Source organism: Syngnathus typhle, linkage group LG7, assembly GCF_033458585.1.
Source record: "Syngnathus typhle isolate RoL2023-S1 ecotype Sweden linkage group LG7, RoL_Styp_1.0, whole genome shotgun sequence".
NCBI classification, from domain to species: Eukaryota; Metazoa; Chordata; class Actinopteri; order Syngnathiformes; family Syngnathidae; genus Syngnathus; species Syngnathus typhle.
The window spans coordinates 7,816,986-7,840,510 of NC_083744.1; the positions used below are offsets into that span (position 1 = coordinate 7,816,986).

At 41.8% G+C, this 23,525-nt stretch overlaps 2 protein-coding genes across 5 annotated transcripts in view; one reads left to right on the plus strand and one right to left on the minus strand.

Annotated features, from left to right (window-relative positions):
* il34 (interleukin 34) overlaps nt 1-23,525 on the minus strand; it is a 30,009-nt gene that overhangs the window by 4,646 nt on the left and 1,838 nt on the right. For 2 of the 3 annotated variants that reach the window (XM_061283009.1, XM_061283008.1), the window contains exons 2-7: nt 8,909-9,208; nt 6,359-6,462; nt 5,209-5,286; nt 5,044-5,121; nt 2,012-2,119; nt 186-366 (exon numbers count right to left, since the gene is read on the minus strand). In XM_061283009.1, the coding sequence (XP_061138993.1) occupies nt 186-366; nt 2,012-2,119; nt 5,044-5,121; nt 5,209-5,286; nt 6,359-6,462; nt 8,909-8,954 (595 nt within the window). In that variant the 5' untranslated portion in view covers nt 8,955-9,208. Of the gene's footprint in view, nt 1-185; nt 367-2,011; nt 2,120-5,043; nt 5,122-5,208; nt 5,287-6,358; nt 6,463-8,908; nt 9,209-11,248; nt 11,272-23,525 lie in introns of those variants that run through there. The other variant, XM_061283010.1, reaches the window with a different exon arrangement.
* LOC133156891 (uncharacterized) lies at nt 13,686-23,397 on the plus strand. 2 transcript variants are annotated; one of them, XM_061282985.1, is made up of 2 exons: nt 13,686-14,526; nt 20,514-23,397. In XM_061282985.1, exon 2 carries the CDS (start codon nt 20,851-20,853, stop codon nt 22,687-22,689), a length of 1,839 nt encoding a protein of 612 aa, XP_061138969.1. In that variant the 5' UTR covers nt 13,686-14,526; nt 20,514-20,850; the 3' UTR covers nt 22,690-23,397. The 2 variants fall into 2 exon arrangements, with proteins under 2 accessions (XP_061138969.1, XP_061138970.1); XM_061282986.1 differs by lacking the exon at nt 13,686-14,526 and adding an exon at nt 17,886-18,140 and having other exon boundaries at nt 21,478-23,397.

The following is a 23,525-nucleotide window of genomic DNA, read 5'->3' on the forward strand; positions in this document are numbered from 1 at the left end:
GAAATGTTTGTGTGACTTGAGGCATGTTTTCCAATGCTAATATGACTTCCCAGGAGGAGAAGTGAATCTGCACAGGTACTAAAACAATAATTTTTACATCTTTTATCATGCTTACAAATACGGTAAAAGAGAATTGACATTAAATTCTAAGTTATTACCGATGGACTTAGTTGTGTGATACTCACGGTCGTGTGTTTCTGTGGTGGCAAAGCATTCACTGAAGAGGCAATGCATGGTGCGACAGAAATTGTCCAAAAGTGATTTTGGAGTAGCAAACCTCCAGCTGGATTCTGGCACTCTGTCGGACTCTTCTGTTAAACAATCCCAAATGTCTTGGATTGCGACTGGAAGCTCCTGCTGGAAAAACTAAACACAAATAAACAGTTTTTAGTTATTTGTACTACTGTATTTTTGCATGACAAACAAATCTGAGTTGTAAGTTCGTATGTAAATAAATAAAATAAATAAAAAGCCTCACCTTGTTCTAGAATTAAACATACAAATTAAATGAAAACATACACAGGGAGCTCACTCATGATCAATTAAGAGAGTCAGCAACATTATTTGAATTATATCAGATTAAATCAAAATGTTATTTGAGGTTAAATTCTTATCTAGATTAGTGGCTAAATTGAGAACACATAAATTGCATTCAGTAATAACTACCACATTTCGAGAAGTTAAGTTTTTAGGCACGTACAACAGTATTGATTTGAGGTCAATTTTGGTTTCATGAACCGCAGTTTTGGGTCATTGAAATAATTACCCATTGAAAACTTAGTAGGGTTTATCTAATACTCACAATTATTGCCAAATAATGCAGATGAGGAATGTTACATGCGAGCGTGACAATACAAGGCTTGAAATAAGTTTTTTCCCCTAGATACAATTGTAATTGCAAAAGACAAACATACCAATAACAGATCATCAATTGCAGAGTTGGCAACCTATAGAATTTCATTTCCAGAACAACTGGTTTTGTCCCAATTTTGATCAATCTTGACAAGTTTAAGATCAGGAGATGTTTGAGAATAATTGTCACTTTTTGTACATGTGAAGCCCTTTGAGACTTGCTTGTGATTTAGGGCTATATAAATAAACTTGACTTGACAAAGGACAATTGCCTGTGTTCTAAGGTGTAATAGAATGTAGCTAATAAAAAAAGGTCTGACTGCGGAACAATGACAAAAAAGAATTTAAAAATAAATTACAACTTGAAACACCAAAATAATAACCCTAGCAGAGATATTAATTTGACTTCACCGAATCAATTATTAAGTTGATTTTCATTTTTCCCACTCTTTTGTTGTTTTTTTCAATTGAGGGTTTTTCTATCAAAAAATTGCCCTAAAACCACTATTAGTCCCTCCTCTTGTGAGTCGTTTAATGTTGCATCTTGTGTTCTCGGTTGTTGCTATGTTTCTTGTTTAATTTGTTAGATCATGCAAGTTTTCTGCCTTGGAGGACTAGACTCTTGGACTCTTGAGAATCTGTCTGTGTCTGTGGTTTTCATTGCCCTCTGAAAAACACAAAATTCAAATTGCACAATAGCAAACGGCTAATGAAAACAGAGATTATATAAAAAAAATTAAAAAACCCGCAGAAAAAATAAAAAACGCAGAAAAGTCTTTAGGCTCTCCTGAGGTGATTTTTGAGCCGATATAGTAAAAGTGTATCGCAAAATTGTAATAAACACTTTATATTATATGACTTATATGACAACGTCTCTGGCAGCAGCTACTGTTTTGATGTATGCATGTACTGGATTCCAATTTGAAGGAATCACAAAAAGAGTCAAACTGTATCTCCTGATAACAACTGTCCTATCCTGATTACCCCAAGGGTCCATCCCTCTATTCCTCCCTAATAATCATAAATAGGATCAATGTGACATTCCTGTGCTTCCAAATGCCCTCGGAGTCTTGCGCTCCGTGGCAAACTCAATTGCGTTAAATTTCTTCAAGTAGCCACTTAATACAAACATGCCAGAGAAGGATGACCGCTGTCTTACCTCTGGAGGATGCGACTGCACAAAGACTCCCTCAGCATCTTGCAGACGTCTCTCCAACTCTGATGTGTAGGGACGCGAAGGATGTCTTTCTGGCATCACTCGGATGATCTGGGAATTTCATTTGGATTTAGGGACGTGCCACAAAAATGTAATACATAGCAGTTGCAATAGCATATGGTTAATTATTACTGTAACAGTCATATTTGATTCATTCCAGGCCTTTTTTCCTGTGACGTGAAATTACCTTTGTAATGTTACTTTTATTTTAACACTTCTTTTCAGCGTCGTTCAGTCCGTTGTGTCTGTGTTGTTATGTCTTGGTTGGAAATGAGCAATTTAAAATTCGGATTAATTATAAGCAAATGTGTTTCCAACCAAAAAAAGAAAAGCAATGGATGGACTGGAGAGAGTTGTGGTAGGCTGTACGTTATATCTGACTCAAAGTTTTATTGTTGACCCGCACTTACTGTATAAGATGATTTAATGTTTACTGTTGTGCTAAATCCAAATGGAACCTTTTAAGTCTCATGCTCTTCACTGTGTCCAATTGAGAAATCTGACCTCTATGTTTTCCTCCATTTCTCAACTGCCCTAATCATTTCTGTTTAATAGGAAGACCAATCATCACATGCGTTGATGTATTTACAGACTGAAATTCACTAGCAGAAAGGACAGCGTGAATACTAACTGCACCAAACCAAAAAAAAGGTCCGCTCCAAACAAGCAGACCAAAAGACCTTTTTGGTGTGAATTTGTGTTTGTTACTATCATCCATCCATTATCTGTACCGTAAATCAAAACAAAGGTCATGGGCGTGCTGGAGCCTATCCCAGCTGACTTACAGTATATTCAAATCTAAATCTTGTTTATGTTTTCCATTGTATGTTTTTCAGTGTTGACATTTTATGTCTGAAGTTTGTATTTAAAGGGATTTCTTTATTATTTCGCTTTATTGTTCTGCACGTTGACATTCTGGGAGGCTTCATCTGCCTACATCGTTACACTTTTCACCGCTGCCTTCCCAGTAGTCCATCTCCCTTGCTGTGATCAGAATTGGGTTCCGCCTCCACATTCTCAACTTCCAAAACAAGATGATCTGTGGTCTTGGACCACATCTTTTTTGGCCTTCCAATATGCTGCATTCCTAAGATCTATTGGCTTTTGAAGCTGTCATTGGTGTGGTTGACTGCTTCCTCAAGTGAACCTTCTGTATTGTATAAACCTGGGCTTTGCATTACGGATTTTAGAATCAGGAGTATCCCAACTTGAACCCCAGCCTCATCTTCTGCTGCTTGAAGCCAGGACTGATGGATTTCAGTTGAAGCTTTAGTGCCATTTTGTTCAAGTAACAGGGGAGGCCCAGCGCCTTCCAGATTTAGTAATTGTTGGCTTTTACATCTGATTTCAAGTCTGTTGGCAAAGTGATGGCATACAGCTTTAGTGGCCACATCAGGCGGAACCAGCAGCACCAGGCCTTGAATTCTACCAGCAGAAAGGTGGATCTATGTTCTGTGCTTAATGAATTTGGTTTTGGTTTGATTTTAGTTTTGCTATGTTTTGAATCAGCAAACTTGGAGTCTAATCGTGAGCTCGAGGTTGACTTACTCTGAGATGGGAAACTCGGAGTATCCGGTTCCAGATCAGATGATAAGAATTAGGAAAATCAACTCTGAGTAGGTTAATGTGGAGGGAAACGTCTAAAATAGACAGGACGGCGGCTATTGAACAGAGTTGCCTACTCCTGATTTAGATCATCATTAATCTATAAAATATCTAAATTACTTAACATGATGGGATTATTATGATTGAAAATTACAACTCTAAAATAATATATTAATAGTTGTTTGACTACTGTTGTGGCGAATTAGAGGATTATTGTACTTTGTTACTTGTCTAAAAGCAACACCATAAAGTCTCCTTTTCTCCTTTCTTAAATTAGATGTTAGTTTTCCTTCCTAGAGTCCCCCTCAATGCTTCTTTTGTCTTTTCTTTCTCGTCACTTACCACATATTTCAGCAATTTTCTTCAAATGTGATTTTTTCTAAACAAATGTTGTGTCCACTAAACAAAACTCTTTACAAATCACTTCCAACATCATCCATTGATCCTTCCACAGACACATGTGCTTTTGGTTTTCTACATGCTCCTATTTTTTACAACACCCGTTCCCTTCCAATCATAAGGCTCGGATTCTTTGAAACCAAGCAACAACATATGTCATACCGTTTTTTGACATATTTAATTCAATTTCAATGGCCGTTCCAGCTTTCACCAGAGCAGTGGAAAGTTGTGTCATCGTCAATTAACATTTGAATACTGAAGAGAAGATGCATATAATTAAAAGAGCCTCTTGTGCATTCCTTTCAAGTGACCTTTAACATGGAAGATTTTACACTGTTAAATCACACATATTGCACGTGTGGTTTACAAAAGACTAGCTGATTTTTCCCCTTTGAGGTGAATTTGCAATCTGATTCTTTCAGAAACAATCCCACTGGTTTCATCAACCCGCACTACAGATTCTGAAGGCTGTGGGCAGATTTGATTAACATGGTAACACATGTAGGCTGAAATTTGATTGCCTCAAAAACATGGTTACATCGACAGCAACATAGTCGAAGCGGTGCAGCCAAAACAAACGGCATGATCTGAAGGGACTGTACCGTTGAGAATAAATTAACATATTTTTGAAATTTAGGTTGTAAATAGTGCTGTCAAGTCGTGCTGCCTTGCTCACCCTGATAGGCAGACAATTGCATCCAACTATCTAAAGATTGACGCCAAGTATACCGGCAGTCTTGTTGAAGGCACGTCAAGTACTTTCCTTGCCACTGGTCTATTTCAGTTAAACGTCATGCAAAAAGCCATCCGCAAAAGACTTGACGAGATTGGTCCCAGTGTGGTGATCACGTGACATCACATACGTCGGTGACCATTCACATTTAAGGTTGAGGAACTTCCAGGTACCACTGCATTCCCACCCCTCACAGATGATATTGACCATCAAAGTTAGCCCAAAAATAAGTACTTACCCTTTTCAACACGCTGTGGTTAACAAGGAACCACATCCTCTGGAGGTGATTCTCTTCCAGGTTCTCCACCCATAACTTCTATAAGAAAAGATAGAGGAGCTGAGAACTGTTCAACAAAAAGAAATGAAATGTGGACTCGCTCAAGCGACGTATTAAAGAGCTTACCATTTTGCTGATGTTTGATAGTTTAAAAACTTCCTCGTTGTGAACCTTAATGGTGTAGTTGACAGGAAAGTTGTGCTTCTGCAACACAAAGAACATCTCAAGTTTTTAATTTATACAAAGAGATTGGTTTAATCTAGGTGATGTAGTTTAAGTGTATATTTATGTTAACATACGATGAAACTGATGTCTCCAGCACCATGGAGACCGCAAGAGAATGCGCCACCGCTTTCCCATCCACCTCGGATTTTTCATTATCATATATAGCGGGAAATACGGGGGTGGGGATGTAGGGGCTCCCCACATGTAGTACACACACCTGTAATCTAAATTTAGCTTTTGTGTAAGAATCTGTATGTGGTGAAAGGGCAAATAGAATTGTGGCCTACATTATAGACACTGTGTCTCTGCTAGCTACTTGAAATAAATGAGCTCCTCTCACTGATGACTAAACATCTCCTTAGGTAATATCCCAAAATATTTACGGTACATTAAAGATTTACCGATAACTCTCAAGCTGTGCTTGTGCCAGTGTTGAGTGCATCATTTGATTCTTTTTGTGAAAAAATACTCAAAAACATTAAATATTGAGAAAAAAAAATTCTTTCAAAAGGGTCATCCTCCACATATATGTCTTCTGCAATCGAGCAAGTAATCTTTACAGAAATCAAGGTCATGTTGTTCTCTTTTTTTCTGTCCAAACCGCTCTCACCATACTAACAAATATCTGGTTTGACTGAATTGCCCAGGTTTAAGAAAAGTGGCGTCGGTTGGTCTAGTTTATTGAAAAATATTCTTAAGCCACCCTAAATGTGTTTGGTTTTTGAAGCCTCTTTAAAGCATCTTAAAGTTTGTGTTTTAGAGCATCTTTAAAAACATGTTTGACAGACCACACTGTCAAAACAACAATTTTTCATGTTAACTGAGCTCAGGATCCTTGCTATGTTTGTCGATAAAAATAGCTTGTAGGCAAGTCTTCAATTTGGATAAAATGACCAAACAACACACAATTGATGATTGGAAAAGCACAGTAAAACAATTCTTGAATCCCGTTTACACTACTATGAATCTGAACCACCTCTGTTGGGCAGCCTTCAACTTCCAAGGAAATAGTTCACGTGGCACGGTGGTAAAGTCGCCATCCTTCTCTTACCATATAACGTCGCCGGTGGCTGAGTTTTTCATTAAGCGTCCTCAAAGGAGTGCACATGCTCGGGGGTGTTGGTGCCATCAGAACAGGCATGAGCAAAAACAGGCCTATGAGGACAAAATGAACAACAACAATGTGAACTGAGGGAAAAACAAGGATATGAACTGAGCCCCTAGCAGAATGTCAAGCACAAAGCATGCCATCATTCTACACATAATGCAAGTACGTGGCTTACTTCTGAAGAGACAAAGGTGTCTGTTTTTGAAGAACTAAAGTTATATATATAGTATATATATATATATACATCCATGCATCCGTTTTTTTCTTATACCGCTTGTCCACACGGGGGGTCGCGGGCGCGTGTACATGAAAGTTTCAAGTTGATGAGTCTTACTTTTTTTTTATGTCAAATACATTCTCAAAGAGTTAAAGCTTATAGTGCCGGCCTCTTGCAATTTATACAAGGCAAAGAAGCCTTTCCTCTCTGACATGACTGGCGGGCGATTGATGTGTGATGCAATCTATTCAAAGCACGCCCCCCCCCCCCCCCCCAAAAAAAAACTATGAGAAAAACTGCTTGAGGCGGTTCGCAGTGAGGCTGACCTAGAAGCAAGCAGGTGAGATTACATGTCACTGTCAAGACATACAATGACATACAGAACTAGGTTGTAAAGTGTGGTGACAACAAAGCCCCTTCCAGAGTGTGTCTCCTAAACAGCTTACAGGAGATGATGATATATATAATAGTAATAGAGACAAAAGGAAACTTGCTTAAACCAAATTAAGAAATCAACAAGCTCAAATTTTCTTTATCGGCAGCGGAAAGCTACACTGGTGTTCTGTGGGACTACAAAGATACAGCGGGTATTAGCATATTGCAAATTCATACCTTGTTGACCCTTTTTTGCCTTCAGCTAAGGCTCTCGCCTGTGATTCACAAACGCTGGCCTGTTTGATTTTATGAAAAGATTAGCTTCTTTTTCATCTGAGTCAAGGAGAACTTCTGCTTATCACCTTGGACTGTACACGTGTTTTTTTTTTTTTAATTTGTACAGCAACACAACTGCTGACTGAAATCATGTGTTTCCACGTGTGATCCGCATGATGAGCTCTTTCCCTGTGCGGGAAATAATTATTCTCTGATTTCAGTCGTCCTTTGTGAAGACAGAGTCATTATGTGATGAACCAAATTATGACAATGGAAAATGTGTGCTTTTATTTTGGAAAACAATGACTGAACTAGTAACTAAATCAGTTAGAAATGGTTGTGAGCACAGCATCAATCCTTCATGTGTTCTAATGCTGAAATGTTTCGTTTTAATTACCAAACAATACCGAATGAACAATAATAATTGGTTAATGAGCAGTAATCTAGGAAAGAACAGTTTTGCAATGCACTTTAATGCAAAATAACAATTGATTATTTGATTAATCGATGGGATAATCGATAAAATATTTTTTAATAAAAGTATTTCTGTGTGACAGTCAGTCCTAGAAATGCGTTTAGTCTTCTTAATCTATAGACTGGCATGTTGTTATGCATTCCAAGCCTGGTATGTTTCATGGCAATATTAACATGCCAGGTGAAAACCTCAACCTTGACAACTGTGAAGGCAAAAAAAGAGGTCCTTGGGTACAAAAGCATTCTAAAGTATTCAAACATGGTAGCTTATGTACACAAGGCCCAGTCAGATGAGTCAACAATACTAAAAGGCAGTACTGAGATTTTCCAAGAGAGACACTTGACATGTGGGAGTGATTGAAATTTGTAAGCCAATGAGACCCATATGTTACACATTGATATGGAATTTGATAGACAGCAAGAAAAGTGTGTTTGCATTATACATAAGCATAGCTGGAGTAAGTCATTTCAAACACGTGGTGCAACAGCAAAGTTGCTCTTTCAAGACCTACACCACAAAGATTTGGAAATATTTTCCATTTAAAATAATACAAATACAGGGTGTTTCAAGGGTTTTACCGAATTCTGTAGCCTAATAACATCTCAATTTTACACAAATCTAAAATATTAATGAAATATGTAAAAAAATAACTTGAGTTGAATTTAATGTTATTTCCTCCTCACCAAGCATTTTGAAAGAAATTGTGTAAAAATGCAGATGCCTGCATTAAAAATACAACCAATCACGGCTCACCGGTTTGCTGAAGCTGAGCCATGATTGGTTGTGACCTGAGACCAGGCAACTGTGATGTCATTTTCAGTTGGGCAGTTAGGCAAGTGGCCAAATGGCTGCCCCCTGAGATGGGTAAATTCAGGTGTTTCATTCATGTTCCACAAACAAAACATTAATCACAGGCGTGTGTTTTGACTAGTTGGGCTCCAGAGAACATATTATCACAAAGAAAATTTTGGAGCTGACTTCGTCTTTAAAGTTCAATGTATGCTTATTATGTCAACATTTCATTGTTTAAGTTAGTGTCTGAAGACTGCAGTTAGTCAATTGAACCATAAGATCCCATATCAGGATCAAACATGTTTATCATTTTTGGCAAGCACAAGAAAACCTTATAGGTGTTTCTAATGCATCTTACCCAAGAGGGCTCCCAGCAGGCAGACTGAGGTGGACCGTTGGACCATACTCTTGATTTTAATTTCTCAGCTCCAGAGAGCTTCGAATTCAGCACAGTGTTGATGTATTTGTGGCACATATATAAATATCTATATATGTGTGTCCACACATGCAGGGCAAGTCTGGCAGACTGCTGTCACGGGACTTCTTAGCATGCCAAACATGAGTGGTCGGACATCAAGTCTTCATTTCAGTTGTTGTACATGCTGGTGACAGCAATTCATTTTGCTTTGTCTCTCGTGCTTCCTTTGTAGTAGGAAATCTGAAAACAAAATAGGAGATGCAATTAGCAATGGACAAGATGCAAATAATTTCATTGATCTACATAATTGCAGTCATAATCAATGTGAATGCTCTAACAGGCTGAAGTCAAGTTTAGTCACATTTTGCAACTGAAATAAACAGTTTGGCATGGATAAAACCAGCAATGGCCTTTTGAAGGCGAGAGGCTGTTTAAATGCTGCTGAAAGTTGTGTTGATACACCAAATTATTTTTAATAGTCGCTAGTTTATGCATGCTTGTCAAAAAATAGATATTTTTGTTGTTGTTGAATAATTTGCAACGACAAATCTAATTTTCTACTCAAGCCACCAGTGGAAGATCATTCACATATACAGCACTTATGTGGGACGTTTACAATCCAGACTTGTTTTGAGAACATCGTAAATAACGACGTCTTTTATTCATTGAATCACAAAACTAAAAGGTAATTCAGGATGTGTGACAATACTTGAACTTAGTCATCATCCTGGTTCAAGACAATTGAAGAGAATGGCAACAAGTCAGTGTGCACAACTTATTTTTATCAGCAGCTTCACTGAAAGCTTCGTAGATGAAAAGGCACATATGTAAACAATGGATTATGTGTAATCTTCGGTATCGAAAAGTATTTATCTATGTCTGACATTTTCAAAGCAGATGTTACAGCTAACCAAGCAACTCTAAAATGTATGCGTTGTCCCATGTTCAAGACCATAACAAATATCTAAAGGTCAGACAAAGGCGGCCTAAGAAAACATAATATTACATTTTTAACTGATAATTTATTAAGGAAAAAAACATTCAAAGCGCCCTGACCCTGTGTGATTAAATATTTGAGTTGCCGCACTTGTTACATCATGAATTTACTGCGGGTTATCACAATATTCAGTTCATTTTCGCTGACCACAATAAAGCCTGATCACCTCCAGATTCTCCTGTTCAATCAAGGAATTATCCATCCATCCATCCATCCATCCATCCATCCATCCATCCATCCATCCATCCATCCATCCGTCTGTCCATCCATCCATCCATCCATCCATCCATCCATCCATCCATCCATCCATCCATCCATCCATCCATCCATCCATCCATCCGTCCGTCCTTACATCCATCCATCCATCCATCCATCCATCCATCCATCCATCCAGCCATCCATCCAGCCATCCGCCCGTTCATTCATTCTAAGCAACAGTTAACATTAACAAGGTAATCAAAACATAATAATCCAATCAAAATAATATAATAGATATATAATATTTGAATTAAGACCCTGATTTTAACCTCTTTGTCAACACAGTGAAACGTTTACTTCCGAACGTTTATACTTACAAACGTTTCGAGATACGAACCGGAGCCTCAAGATTTTTTTTCCTCCATTACAAAACATATTCGACCCGTGAACGACTCTGTCAGAGCGTGCCAGGTGACGTTGTGATGTGTGTGCGCGTGTCTCTACCCTTTGAATATTGACAAGTTTTTCTGTAGTTCCTCCGTAGTTTTATAGTCAATCATGTCGCCTAAGAAAGCTAGCGTAAATAGCTGCAAGCAGCCGGACATAGAACAAAAAAGTTTGTAAGCAGAGGTTTCACTGTATCTAGACATTTATTATGGACAGATTTAGGAACTATTTTCCCTTTAGATTAAGTTTCTCTTGGCAAATCATCAACTCTGAACTATTGCAAAACTCCAACTACGCATATGGTTGACAGACATGCTCCTTGGATGGCTCCATGCAGAGTGTCAGAGCAAAGATCAAGATAAAAGGCAAGTTTAGACATTTCACACTTTGAAGACATGTGTTCATTCACCAAGGTTAGGAGGTTTTGGTTTCTGGCGTTCGTTTGCCTTGTTTGAATCAGAATCAAATTTCGGTGACGCATGTCAAGAGGGACAAACAATATTTAACTTCTGGATCAGTGCGCAAGTCAATTTCACATTGATAGTGTGAAATATATTCCAAATGGAATTCAGGTCTCAGCAAAACTCCACAGTTCTGGACTTGCAGGTATACTGGCCGGCGGCTGCGCTGGTCCTCACCGGTTATGCAGGTGTGTGCTGGGTGTCAGAGGTCAAGACGGGAGAATCCACGCACCTTAGAGGTTTCGAAAGGTATACGTGTTAAGTAATTAACTTGGGCACAAATAGGAAAATATACCCTTATGTGATTTTAAATCCAAGCTTAGAACATATTCAACGAGTCAAACTCAATAAACACAACTTGTGTTTTTTATTATAATTAATTCTTATTATTGTTTTTATTCATTTATATCTAGCAGGTTTTTTCCCCCTGATCTCAGCTGCACAATCTCTTCCTGTTATTGGTTTTCTGATATTGTTTTCTTGTCTGTGCAAATCAATGAATACAAATACAAAGGCTATATCTGATTTTCATTGGTTGATCGTCGTTTTTATTTCTACTATTATTATAGTTTTCTTTTCCTGTCATTAACAGAGGGGTGCCATTTTGCCCACATGCCAGGCAAAAAAGATTCTCATCTTGGCAGCAGGCCATAGGAGGCATAAATCCTTGCAAAATATAAATTAAAAAATAAAATACAATAAATATAATATAAAATAAAAAATACATCAATATGGAATAGATTCATGCATTTATTTTGGTTCACATGCAGTCATAAAAGCCCTTGGGGAAAAAAACTACGGGGTGGCCTGTAACAAAAAGAAGTTTTACACTCCTGGAAAACTGAAATTAATGAATGAATTTTTAATGGGGCATGGGAAGATTTGTTTTCTCATCATCATCATCCATACCTATGAAATATTTCTGTAGGCGCCACTGATAGCAGCACACTGGTATCACGGCCCCTTCCCCTGTCCTACTGGGGTGGATTCTGGTAGATCCTTCAGGGAGAATCCTCTTGATTGGATCCATGTGGCTTACCCACTCTTTTAAGTGTGCTTCTCACTAATCATCACTGTCTCTCTGCCCTTAGCTAACACTTTTGTTTGGTTGTCTCATTCCCACTCTATTGCTCATACACTTAGATTCACGCACTTTGTACACGCCTCCCTTATTTACACACACTATTTTTAAACGTATTGTTATTTTAAAGAAATCATTCAATTGGTCTGTAGTTCTCAAGAATTCATTCCCCACTGGGTTAAATGCCAAGAACAGATTTTGCTGTTAACAGCCTATAGTTAAAAACTAATGGCCCCCTTATAGACTAGCCACCTATAGGCTAATAGGTCCATTTAAAAAGGAGACCGCCAAAGTAAAAACAACACTGTTCAAAGCCATTTTCCCTGTGATTATGATGCAACTTGGTGGCTTATAAAACAGCAAAGGAGCGTGTTGACATGACTAATGACTTCTGCGCAAGGTTGAAAAGGAGACCAGCGGGAAGATGTGGCAAGCAGCCAGCCAGTTGAGATCATTAAATGACTGTTGATGCTTTCAGCACATGTTCGGTCATTCATAGGCTTGCCTAAAAATCTGAGTCGAATTATTTTTTATTTGGTGTGACAGGGGAGTAGTAAATGACTAATATACTGAAGAAACTCGTACGCCATTCCGAATTCTCCTGGCACTTTTCAATCTGATATGAAGAATTCCAATCCACGGCGAGGTTTGTCTGAAAGACTTCCAGGACTGGTGCGATAAAAGATGTATTTCAAGTCCAAACAATATGACAAACTTTTTTGCCTTTTGCCACATCCTAGTGTAATTTCAGTCAATAAATAATGACATTTCACTCTCTAATCAAATCTGCGTGTGAACACATTTGTACTGTATGGAATGTTTTCAAAATCACAGACTGACATGAAGCATGCTGGCAAAGGAAGTGGAATGTTTCATAGTGGATTGACCCTAAGACGAGGAAAACCCAAAACATGTGCTGGAGTATGCAACCATGGTTTTCAAAGAACAGCAATGAACACCAAGGATGTATCAACGGGGTGCCAAGCTTACGCTCCATTGAATGTGGGGTCACTTCTTTTTTTTTTTTTACCCTTGCGTGTATGGAATGTTTCAAAATCACAGACTGACATAAAGCCAGCTTGCAAAAGAAGTGGAATGTTTTATAGTGGATTGACCCTAAGACAAGGAAAACCCAAAACATGTGTAGGAGTATGCAACCATGGTTTTCAAAGAACAGCAAAGAACACCAAGGATGTGTCAACGGGGTGCCAAGCTTACGCTCCATTGAATGTGGGGTCACTTTATTTTTTTATTTTTTTACCTTTGCGTCACGATTTTACGACAAAGCGGTGACGGCAGGAGGGTTATGAAGAAGTCCCTTTACGATGACAGCTCTTTTATGTGATATAATGTGAGGAATCAACAGGGAGTTCATACCTACTCTCTGATGTCATAATGTTATACCTGGCAACCTCAACGTGGCGCACAGAAAGGTCACAACAAGTATGGTTGCCAACTGTCCCTTGAAAAACTTCCACTCCTTCAATTGGGCATGGCATAATGATGATCCTTTAGAATGCAACTCTTACACTGGCCACTTGTTGGAAAATTGTATATATATGTTATCATGCGTTCTCTTTTAGTTTCTATATTACTATATTACAGTAAATGATGTCTCGTTAGATCTACCGTTAGATTAGATCTGCGTACGTGCGTTCGTTGTTCTGCTTTGCTGTTCTTATGTCCACCACAGAATACCACATCAGCCAAGGTGTGAGGTCTTGTCTCGGTCAGCGAGAGACAGCAGCAACGACATTGTGTCAGCCTTCCTCAAGTGGCTGACTCGGCACCTCACACCCTCAAGAAATGGAGCGCTGGGAGCGCCCCTGGTCCTTGCTGATAAGACTGCTTGAACCCATTGAACTTGATGAACTCTGTTTGCTCTTTCCTATGTCGCCACATTAGCATAACGTTTGCAGTAATCTACACACACCAGAAGTTTCCTGCGCTTACCAAAAGCAGAAACCGTTTGCGCTTCCCCCTACCCTTATTTGGTTTCTGCTACACATGTGATGAGGAAAATTCCCCAAATAAAGAGAGCAAGGATGCAGACAGACTTTAGTGTAGGTTGGGCATTGTAAGCTGTCTGTACTGCACTCCTTGCGCAAGCTACGACTCAATATTCTGCCTCACTTGTGGTCTGTCCGTTGGTGCGTTTCTCTTAACATTTATTCACTCTGTCTGTAAAAACCTAACAGAAATTGGGGGCTCGTCCGGGATTTCTATACGTCCTTGCGGCTCCGGCGGGACTCCTCGACGCAGGAAAAATCCTTGGCCAAGGTAAACAAAAGCCCTTTGACGGGACTGCCTCGAGCGGTTCGGCTGGACGCTGGGGGGACTGCCGAAATCACCCGAGGAAAAGGACCAGCGGACTGTGAGTAGGAATATTGATTCTACTAAAAGGAATGAATGAGCGGTGACAAGAGGTCACTTAAAGAGAAAAGTGACGAGAAGTCACTAAAACCTTGGGAATTCTAGACCCTGTCAAGTGAAATAGGAACAGTTAAATTCCGCGGGGCGGTGCGGAGCCCCCTAACTAATTGTTAGTTAAACCTAGCGATTAATTGTTAGTTAAATTCCGCAAGGAGGTGCGGACTCCTCTGTTATTCCTAAAAGTGGTGAAAAACGCGTGTGGTGTGTTTGTGTGCGGTTTGACTGAGAGTGATCTCATTTGAGCTCTCCTCTATATAAAAACACAGGATTGTAAACAGTGGCTTTGTGTGAGGTGCAGAGGCTAGAGAACTCTCCGCTTCCCTGCTGGGAAGGTGAAAGGAGACTTACTCCACATCGAATATTTAACCACTGTCCTGTGAATAAAGTTGGCTTTAGGACACTGTAGGTGCCATTCGAACCGCCAACTCCGAAATTTAGAAAATAAAACCATGGGAAATTTAAACAGCAAACGAAACTCTTTACCTCGAGATAAATTAAAATGCAAAGATTGGAAATTAATGGAATGGGTCGACCCTAAAAATGTGAAATATCTCGATAAATGGATAACGAATTATAACTTCGATGGTCAAATATCTCGATAAATGGATAACGAATTATAACTTCGATGGTCAATTGAGTGCAAACTCATTAAACAATCTCAAACAATCGATTATTGCCAAACATGGTGCAAATAAAAAGAATAAAGATGGGTATCATTTAATAGTGAAATGGGAATTGGAAGCAGAAAAAAGAAAATGTGGACAAATAAAAGAAAAATTAAAGAACAAAAGGAGCGAAGAAAAGTCCGTCTCCAAAGAGAGCCTTTTATTGCACAGACGAGAAGATGATGAAACTTCAGTAGCGCGGCCTCGCTTGAGAGCCGTGCCCGAGGAGGGGGTGGATTCAGATGAGAAAGATGAACAGATTGTTAGGAGAAGTACTGTGGAGCGCGAGCGATTGTACCCACAATTGCCGGTCGTAGATGACCCTCCAAAATATAGTGATTTTGCTCACGCCATGGTTACGCGGAGCCGCGTAAAAGCGGAAGCTCCCTCTCCATCGGCCCCCGTAGCAGACGGCAGCCCGAACTACATGGGCGCAGGAGTAACCGAGGCCTACCCAATGATTCAAGTGGCAAACCCCCATGATGACGGAGGGCCCACTATTTTAGTCTACAGAACGTGGACTCATGCTGATGTAAAATCAGCCACTGAGGGAATAGCATTGCCGTCTGAAGATGTTGAGCAATATTGTACTGACATGATGCAACTCATTGCTTCTTATAATTTAAGAGGAGATGAGGTGCAACAAGTTTTTATGGCAACTTTGACCAAAGACTGGGCCAGTGTCAAGGGCAATTGGGATCCTTTTGATGAAAATGGCCGCCCATTGGAATATAATGGGCTGCCATTGAGAAATCAAATTGAGCAACTTTTGGGCAGGATAAAATCTAAATTTCAACGTAGAGCAAATTATGCAGAAATTGGTCGAACCAAACAAAAAGAGGATGAATTGTTTGAAGATTATAGACACAGATTGGAGAAAGTGTTCAAAGCCAATAGCGGCTTGGTACCTGGAACTGAGGTTTACAACCAGCAGTTCAAAAATGCTCTACATACAAATTCGCGACCAGCAATTCAAAACTGGGTTGTGAAACATATGATCACTTTCCCTACTTCCACACTGCCACAATTTATTGATCATGCCATGCATGCTGAGAAAGTTGTTAATTTGAAAAAAGGAAAAGAAAAAGGGAAAGTGGCTACCATTTTTTTTGCTGATAAAGACTCACATGATGCATTTTATCAAAACAAAACTTTTGAACCTTACCAGAAGAAGCATGGTCGTGGAAACTTCCGCGGCAAGGGCAGGGGAGGCTACCGGCATGGTGCTCTCGGTTATGGCCCGACAGGTCAACCGAAGCAACCTAGCACTCAGCCTCCTGTCTGCTGGGCGTGCGGCAAGGAGGGCCACATAGCAAAATATTGTCCGGACCCCCATAAAAGCGGGGCTGTCCCTCCCTTGTGACTAACCGACAGTCAGCATGGAACTGAAGGAGCTGTTTTGACAACAGCTCCCCCTATTGATGCAGATTTGAACATTCAGGACTTGTTGATGAACAATGTAGAGAAACCTGTGATAACTTTGTTTGTGAATGGTACTCCCATTACCTTTTTGTGTGATTCAGGAGCGTGCATCACTACTTGTCGCGACATTCCTGCGGATGTGCGAGAAGGCGGGAGATCCTTTTGGGTGAGGGCAGCAAATGGAATGACAACTCCAGTTCCTCAGTCTCATCCAGTCTGGATACGGGACCCTGAAGGAGGAAGTTGTTGCATTCCTGTCTTGCTGATGCCAAATTGCCCTATTAACTTGCTTGGAAGAGATGCTCTCACTGCTCTTGGTCTTTCTCTAGTATCTCTTGATGACAAAATCGTTGTCAAAAGGCGTCACCAATTACAAATATTTGGTCAATTTCATTGCTACTATTTTTATTCATTGGATTTAATTGACCCCGAGGTGAGACAATTTGGGTCTCCTCTTTTGGCACGGGCCAGAAGCCTTTTGCGATGCCCTGAGCAGGCAATGGAACCAAACGACTTGCACGTGACCTTGTGGCACAAGGACACGCCCGGTCCTGACCAAAACTACGAAGCCATGCTTAAGGCTGCTACGCCTATCATCTTGAGAGCAGCTTTCCTCTTACATGATGGTGAAAGCCGCGCTTGTGTAGTCATGCAGCCAGCTCCCTCTAGAATCGAAAATTTACACAAGACGGCCACCCCGCTCCATATCTCTTTGTTCCGACCTTTTTCATCCACATGGCAAAGCGTGGGATTCATGGCCAAAGACGGATTGGCTGCCCTTGACTGGACTCGAGATAGTTCTGGTGTTCTTTACAGTCCTTCTACCAAGCTTTTCAGAAGTGTCTTGAACCACATCTTTTTCCTTTCTTGTGGTGTGCATGCTAAAACTTGTTCTGAGAAAGCACCCTCAGCTTGACATTTTGTGTTGTCACCAGGAGATGAGCAGGTCCTCGCTGAGGTCCCGACTGATCTCTGGTCAACAGGGCCCTCTGACGTTGGGTTGGTGAAAAGTGCACTTCCTGTTGTCATTAGACCTAAGACTGAGTACCGTCCTTGTGTGCGACAGTATCCATTGAAACCCGATGCCCTGCAAGGCATCGCACCTGTTATTTCGGATTTGCTAAAAGCTGGTGTCATTATTCTCTGTCCTGATTCTCCTTGTAATACTCCGATTTTTCCTGTGAAGAAAGCGCCTCCTTCTGTCGGGTGGAGAATGGTGCAAGATTTGCAAGCAGTGAACAGCGCCGTCATTCAGAGGGCACCTTGTGTCCCTGACCCACACACCTTGTTGAATTCATTGACGCCTGATGCAAAGATATTCTCAGTAATTGATATTAGCAACGCTTTCTTCTCTGTTCCTGTTGCTGAAGAAAGCCAGTTTTGGTTTGCATTTACTTATGCTGGCTCGAGGTACACCTTTACCAGACTGCCCCAAGGGTACTGCGAAAGCCCAACTATCTATTCGCAGGTGATGGCGGCCAGCATGGCAAAATTTGTCCCGCCAAAGGGAAGTCAGATTTTGCTCTATGTTGATGACATTTTGATTGCTTCTCCTGATTTTGATTCTTGTCAGACGGACACACTTGCAGTGTTACATCACTTGGCGAAGGAAGGCCACAAGGTCAGCAAAAACAAGCTCCAACTGTGGTCCGAGGAAATTAAATATTTAGGACACAATCTTAGTTCCCAAGGTCGAACTATAATTGAGAGCAGGAAAGTTTCCATTTTGCAGGCCCCTAAACCACTCACTAAGAAACAAATGATGTCTTTTCTGGGTCTTGCTGGTTATTGCAGGAGCTGGGTGCCTGATTATGCCCAAATTGTCGCTCCTCTGTCCAAATTAATGTATGTTGAGGACATCTCGATGTCCACTCCACTAAAATGGACTCCTGAGGCGGAGGATGCATTTGTGTTGATCAAGCAGGCATTGGTCTCTAGCTCCACTCTAGCCTTGCCCAATTATGACAAACCGTTTGTCCAGACTGTTGATTGCAAAGGTCATTATATGACCTCTGTTTTGATGCAATCGCATGGCTTGAAACTTCGCCCTATTGCCTTTTATTCTTCTAAATTGGATAGTGTTGCTTGCGCTCTCCCACCATGTGTGAGGGCCGTGGTGGCGGCCTCCATGGCTGTGGAAAGCAGCGCCAGCGTTGTGTTGTTTCATCCTTTAACGCTGAAAGTTCCGCATGCAGTGTCAGCTCTTTTGCTACAAACAAACATGACCTTTTTGTCGCCTGCACGTCACTTGTCGTGCATGGCTACTTTGCTTTCCCAACCGCATCTGACCGTTGAGAGGTGCACAACACTCAATCCTGCTACTCTCATTCCTCTTCCGGATGACGGTGATTTCCATGATTGTGTCGATGCGGCCCAACAAGTAGCCAAGGCTCGGCCCGATCTGGAGGACACACCCTTGTCTGACGGTCACGTGGTTTTTGTTGATGGATCTTCGAAGAAAAATGCTCTTGGCGTGACCCTCTCTGGTTACGCTGTCGTTACAGCTGACGAGGTTTTGAAAGCTGTGAAACTGCCTTCCCATATGTCGGCACAGGCCGCTGAACTCATTGCTCTCACGGAAGCTTGCATTCTTTTCGCGAACAAGCCTGTCACCATTTGGACTGACAGTCAGTATGCTTTTGCCACAGTGCACGTCTTTGCTCAACAATGGAGCAACCGTGGCATGGTAACATCTACAGGCAAGCCCGTCACCCATTCGACATTGCTTCCCCAACTTTTGGACGCTGTCCAACTGCCCTCCAAGGTGGCGGTCTGCAAATGTGCTGCTCATACTACTAGGTCTGATCCTGTTTCTTTGGGTAACGCCTTCGCGGACAGGTCTGCCAAGGCTGCCGCTGAAGGCGTGCTCCATGTCCTCTCTTCTTGTACTGATAGCGATTCCGTGTCTCACGTTTCTCCTGACGTGCTGCTTGACATGCAATCTCAAAGCCCCTCCCAGGAGCGCCTCTCTTGGGAGAAACGGGGCGCCATTAAAAATGACAATGGCCTTTTTGTGTGACCTCTGGGCAAGCCTGTCTTGCCTCGGAACTTGTATAAGTGGGCTGCTATTTCGAGTCATGGGGTCACCCATGTCTCGACAGGGGGGATGGTGAAACAGATTGAGTCCATTTACACAGCATACGGGTTTGCTGGTTTTTCGCAACAATTTTGCAGAGCATGTTTGATTTGTGCTAAACACAATCCACAAGGTAACTTGCGACCTCGGAGAGGAAAATTTCCGACTCCATTGTATCCATTTCACACAATACATATGGATTACATCCAATTAAATAAGAGCGAGGGAAAAGAATATTGTTTGGTCATCATCGATGCGTTTTCTAAATGGGTAGAAGTTTTTCCCACTAGACATGCGGACGCACTAACAGTAGCAAAAGCATTGTGCAAAGACATTATTCCAAGATATGGCATTCCAGAAAAAATTTATAGTGACAATGGTCAACATTTTGTCAATCAAGTGGTGCAAAACATTGGGAGATTGTTCCACATAAATATAAAGAACCATTGTTCCTACCATCCACAGTCAGCTGGCTTGATTGAGCGTTTTAATGGTACTATAAAAAATAGACTAAAAAAATGCATGGAGGAAACTAAACGACCATGGACTCAGTGTCTAGATTTAGTGAAAATGTACATGAATGTTACAAGTACGACTGGGTTGACTCCCTATGAAACCATCTTTGGAAGACCATACAGGCTTCCTCAGTTTAAAAATGTTTGGGACGTGCCGGAAGAGGCCACTTTGGCCGACTACATGAGAAAAATGTTGGAACATGCTAAAAATCAGACCAGTAACATTACTGACCAACCCATCTCTCCGCAGGAGGACCCCAAAGTGGTTCCGGGAGACTGGGTCTTGATCAGGAGCATCAAGAAGAAGAATTGGCACTCGCCCAAGTGGGAAGGTCCCTTTTTAGTGCTTCTCACAACACCTAACGCTTTAAAAATAGCCGAACGTAACACGTGGATTCATTTGTCACACTGTAAAAAGGTGATCTCCGCAGACCCAACCTAAGTACGGAAGGTGTGCAAGTCTGGTAATAGTGCCTGATTCTGGTGCCAAGATCCAGGGTTGACACGAAAGCCAGCAGAAGCATTCCAAGCCACCAACCCGAAGCTCAGGGAGTTGACTCTGAGGAGATCTAAAACTAGGTGTTAAAATGCCGTTGGAACAATGTCTTGCGAAGGTGCGGGATGGTTGCAAACCTTGGGAAGCATTCATTTGGATTTTTGTCATTTTTGGTTTCACTGTAGTTGGGACAGTGTGCTATATGCGCATCGGCCCTGTTTTTATAAAACACACGACTCCAGACAGTTCACCTGGAGTTTCCACTGTTCCTGATTTACCTGTAGTTTCCGCTGTTTCTGATTCACCTGATGTTTTTACTATTTCTGATTATGAGTTTTACAAACTTTGTTCGACGGATAACGATCCTAGGCACAGTCGCGATAGTTCCGTTGGTTCCCGATATTGTCCATGGGATGATGTTGCTTCGCGTAGACATAGGCGTGAGGTCTCGTCCATTAGGCCCACCTTTAAACACTGCACGCCTGCTCTCGTTCACGACGGTATTTCCTGCGTGCCATGGCGCATAGCCAACGCGTACCTACATTCATTGGCGTTCACCGTGGCCCCAAACACGGCTTCCACTATCACCGTGCCCTTGAAGAGTTTGAAAGGTACCCGACAAGGCTGGCTCACTACGGGTGACAAATGGCCTGGGTATTGGTGGTATTTGACTGTCAATCCAGACATTTCGGACTGGAGCGCCTTCATCACCTCGCAGGTACCAGGTTACTGGCCTCCTGGCTCCAGTGAAGAAGCTGTGTTTTTTGCTAAACGTATCACTTTGAAGAACCAAGGCTCAAGCCTTCTTTTGACCGTTACACTCCCTGATGACACGGTTCGGCCCCCTCACGCTACCCTGCTCAATACTTCCTGTTGGGGTTTTCAGTTGTGGGCTTGGTCCTCTGGGAAGGATCCTCAGTTTCCTATTGTCCTTTGCGTTAACAAAACTATGCGGGGCGCTGACAGTCCCGTGTTGAGCGACTTTTCCAAAACATCTGGGGCGGTGATTACGAGCGTGGCCCTCACCGATGTAGACAGTCACTTTGTGGCCTCCACAGGTATGAGTGGCCAGACTAACAATTGGCTCCTCATGGCCGAGCAAGCTGCTAATGTGACTAACACCAGTTGCGTTGTGTGTATGGGCCCACGGCCCCTTTTGAGAATCATTCCCGCGAGTGTGGCTCCTGAATGTGCGATTTTTGTGATGTCTACCCCTTCCATTCCGTCTGCTCATCCTTGCTCCAGTTGGGACAAGGTCTATCCCGTTTCCTCCTTGGCAAAGTCCAAACCCCTTTTTTCCACTGATGTTGCTAAAGGTAATTTCACGTGCATCAAGTTGCCCGGTACCGGCGCAAGCCTAGGCGTTTTGTCAGCTCCTTTGTGCACTTCCCTGTTCTATGGCGCTGCCTTTTTCTCACCCATCGCTCGTAGTGATATTTGGTTTTGGTGCAACACTGACACACTTTATGATAGTCTCCCTTTTAATAGCTCTGGTACTTGCGCTTTGGTGACCCTTTTGCTTCCCGTTTTATTAATGCCCGCATCTACTCATGAGCTAGACGTTTTTATTGATTCTTTTGTGCCCCGACCCTGGTCGAGGGCTAAGCGGAGTGCCGAGTGGCAAGGCGCGGCGGATCCGACCTATATAGATGCCATTGGAGTTCCCAGAGGAGTGCCGGATGAGTATAAGCTGGTGATTTTTTCTGCTGTTTTGACCTTGTGTGGATGTTGTTGCATTCCGTGTCTCCGGTCCCTAATTAATAAATTGATTACGACCGCTATCTCTCCGCCGGCTGACGCTTTTCCGTTGCTCCCTGAGGACGACTTTGAGCTCCCACGGCCCCCGAGTTGTCATCTTCGCATTGACTCCATTGATGAGGCCCCCGCTGTGGACCTGTCCGACCTTTTTCCTGAGTCCGACGTTGTCTGATTGGCTTCGGTCGCCTCCCGGGTGTAAATTTGTTCTTATGACGTATGATCCTGCGGCTGAAAATCTTTTGAAGTAGCCTTTGGGTGATTTGAGGGTCTCTGAGAACTTATGATAAACAGGGGGGAATTGTTGGAAAATTGTATATATATGTTATCATGCGTTCTCTTTTAGTTTCTATATTACTATATTACAGTAAATGATGTCTCGTTAGATCTACCGTTAGATTAGATCTGCGTACGTGCGTTCGTTGTTCTGCTTTGCTGTTCTTATGTCCACCACAGAATACCACATCAGCCAAGGTGTGAGGTCTTGTCTCGGTCAGCGAGAGACAGCAGCAACGACATTGTGTCAGCCTTCCTCAAGTGGCTGACTCGGCACCTCACACCCTCAAGAAATGGAGCGCTGGGAGCGCCCCTGGTCCTTGCTGATAAGACTGCTTGAACCCATTGAACTTGATGAACTCTGTTTGCTCTTTCCTATGTCGCCACATTAGCATAACGTTTGCAGTAATCTACACACACCAGAAGTTTCCTGCGCTTACCAAAAGCAGAAACCGTTTGCGCTTCCCCCTACCCTTATTTGGTTTCTGCTACACATGTGATGAGGAAAATTCCCCAAATAAAGAGAGCAAGGATGCAGACAGACTTTAGTGTAGGTTGGGCATTGTAAGCTGTCTGTACTGCACTCCTTGCGCAAGCTACGACTCAATATTCTGCCTCACTTGTGGTCTGTCCGTTGGTGCGTTTCTCTTAACATTTATTCACTCTGTCTGTAAAAACCTAACACCACTCCCAGGCATTGTCATCTGCCTTCTATTCCATTTGCCATTTGCACAT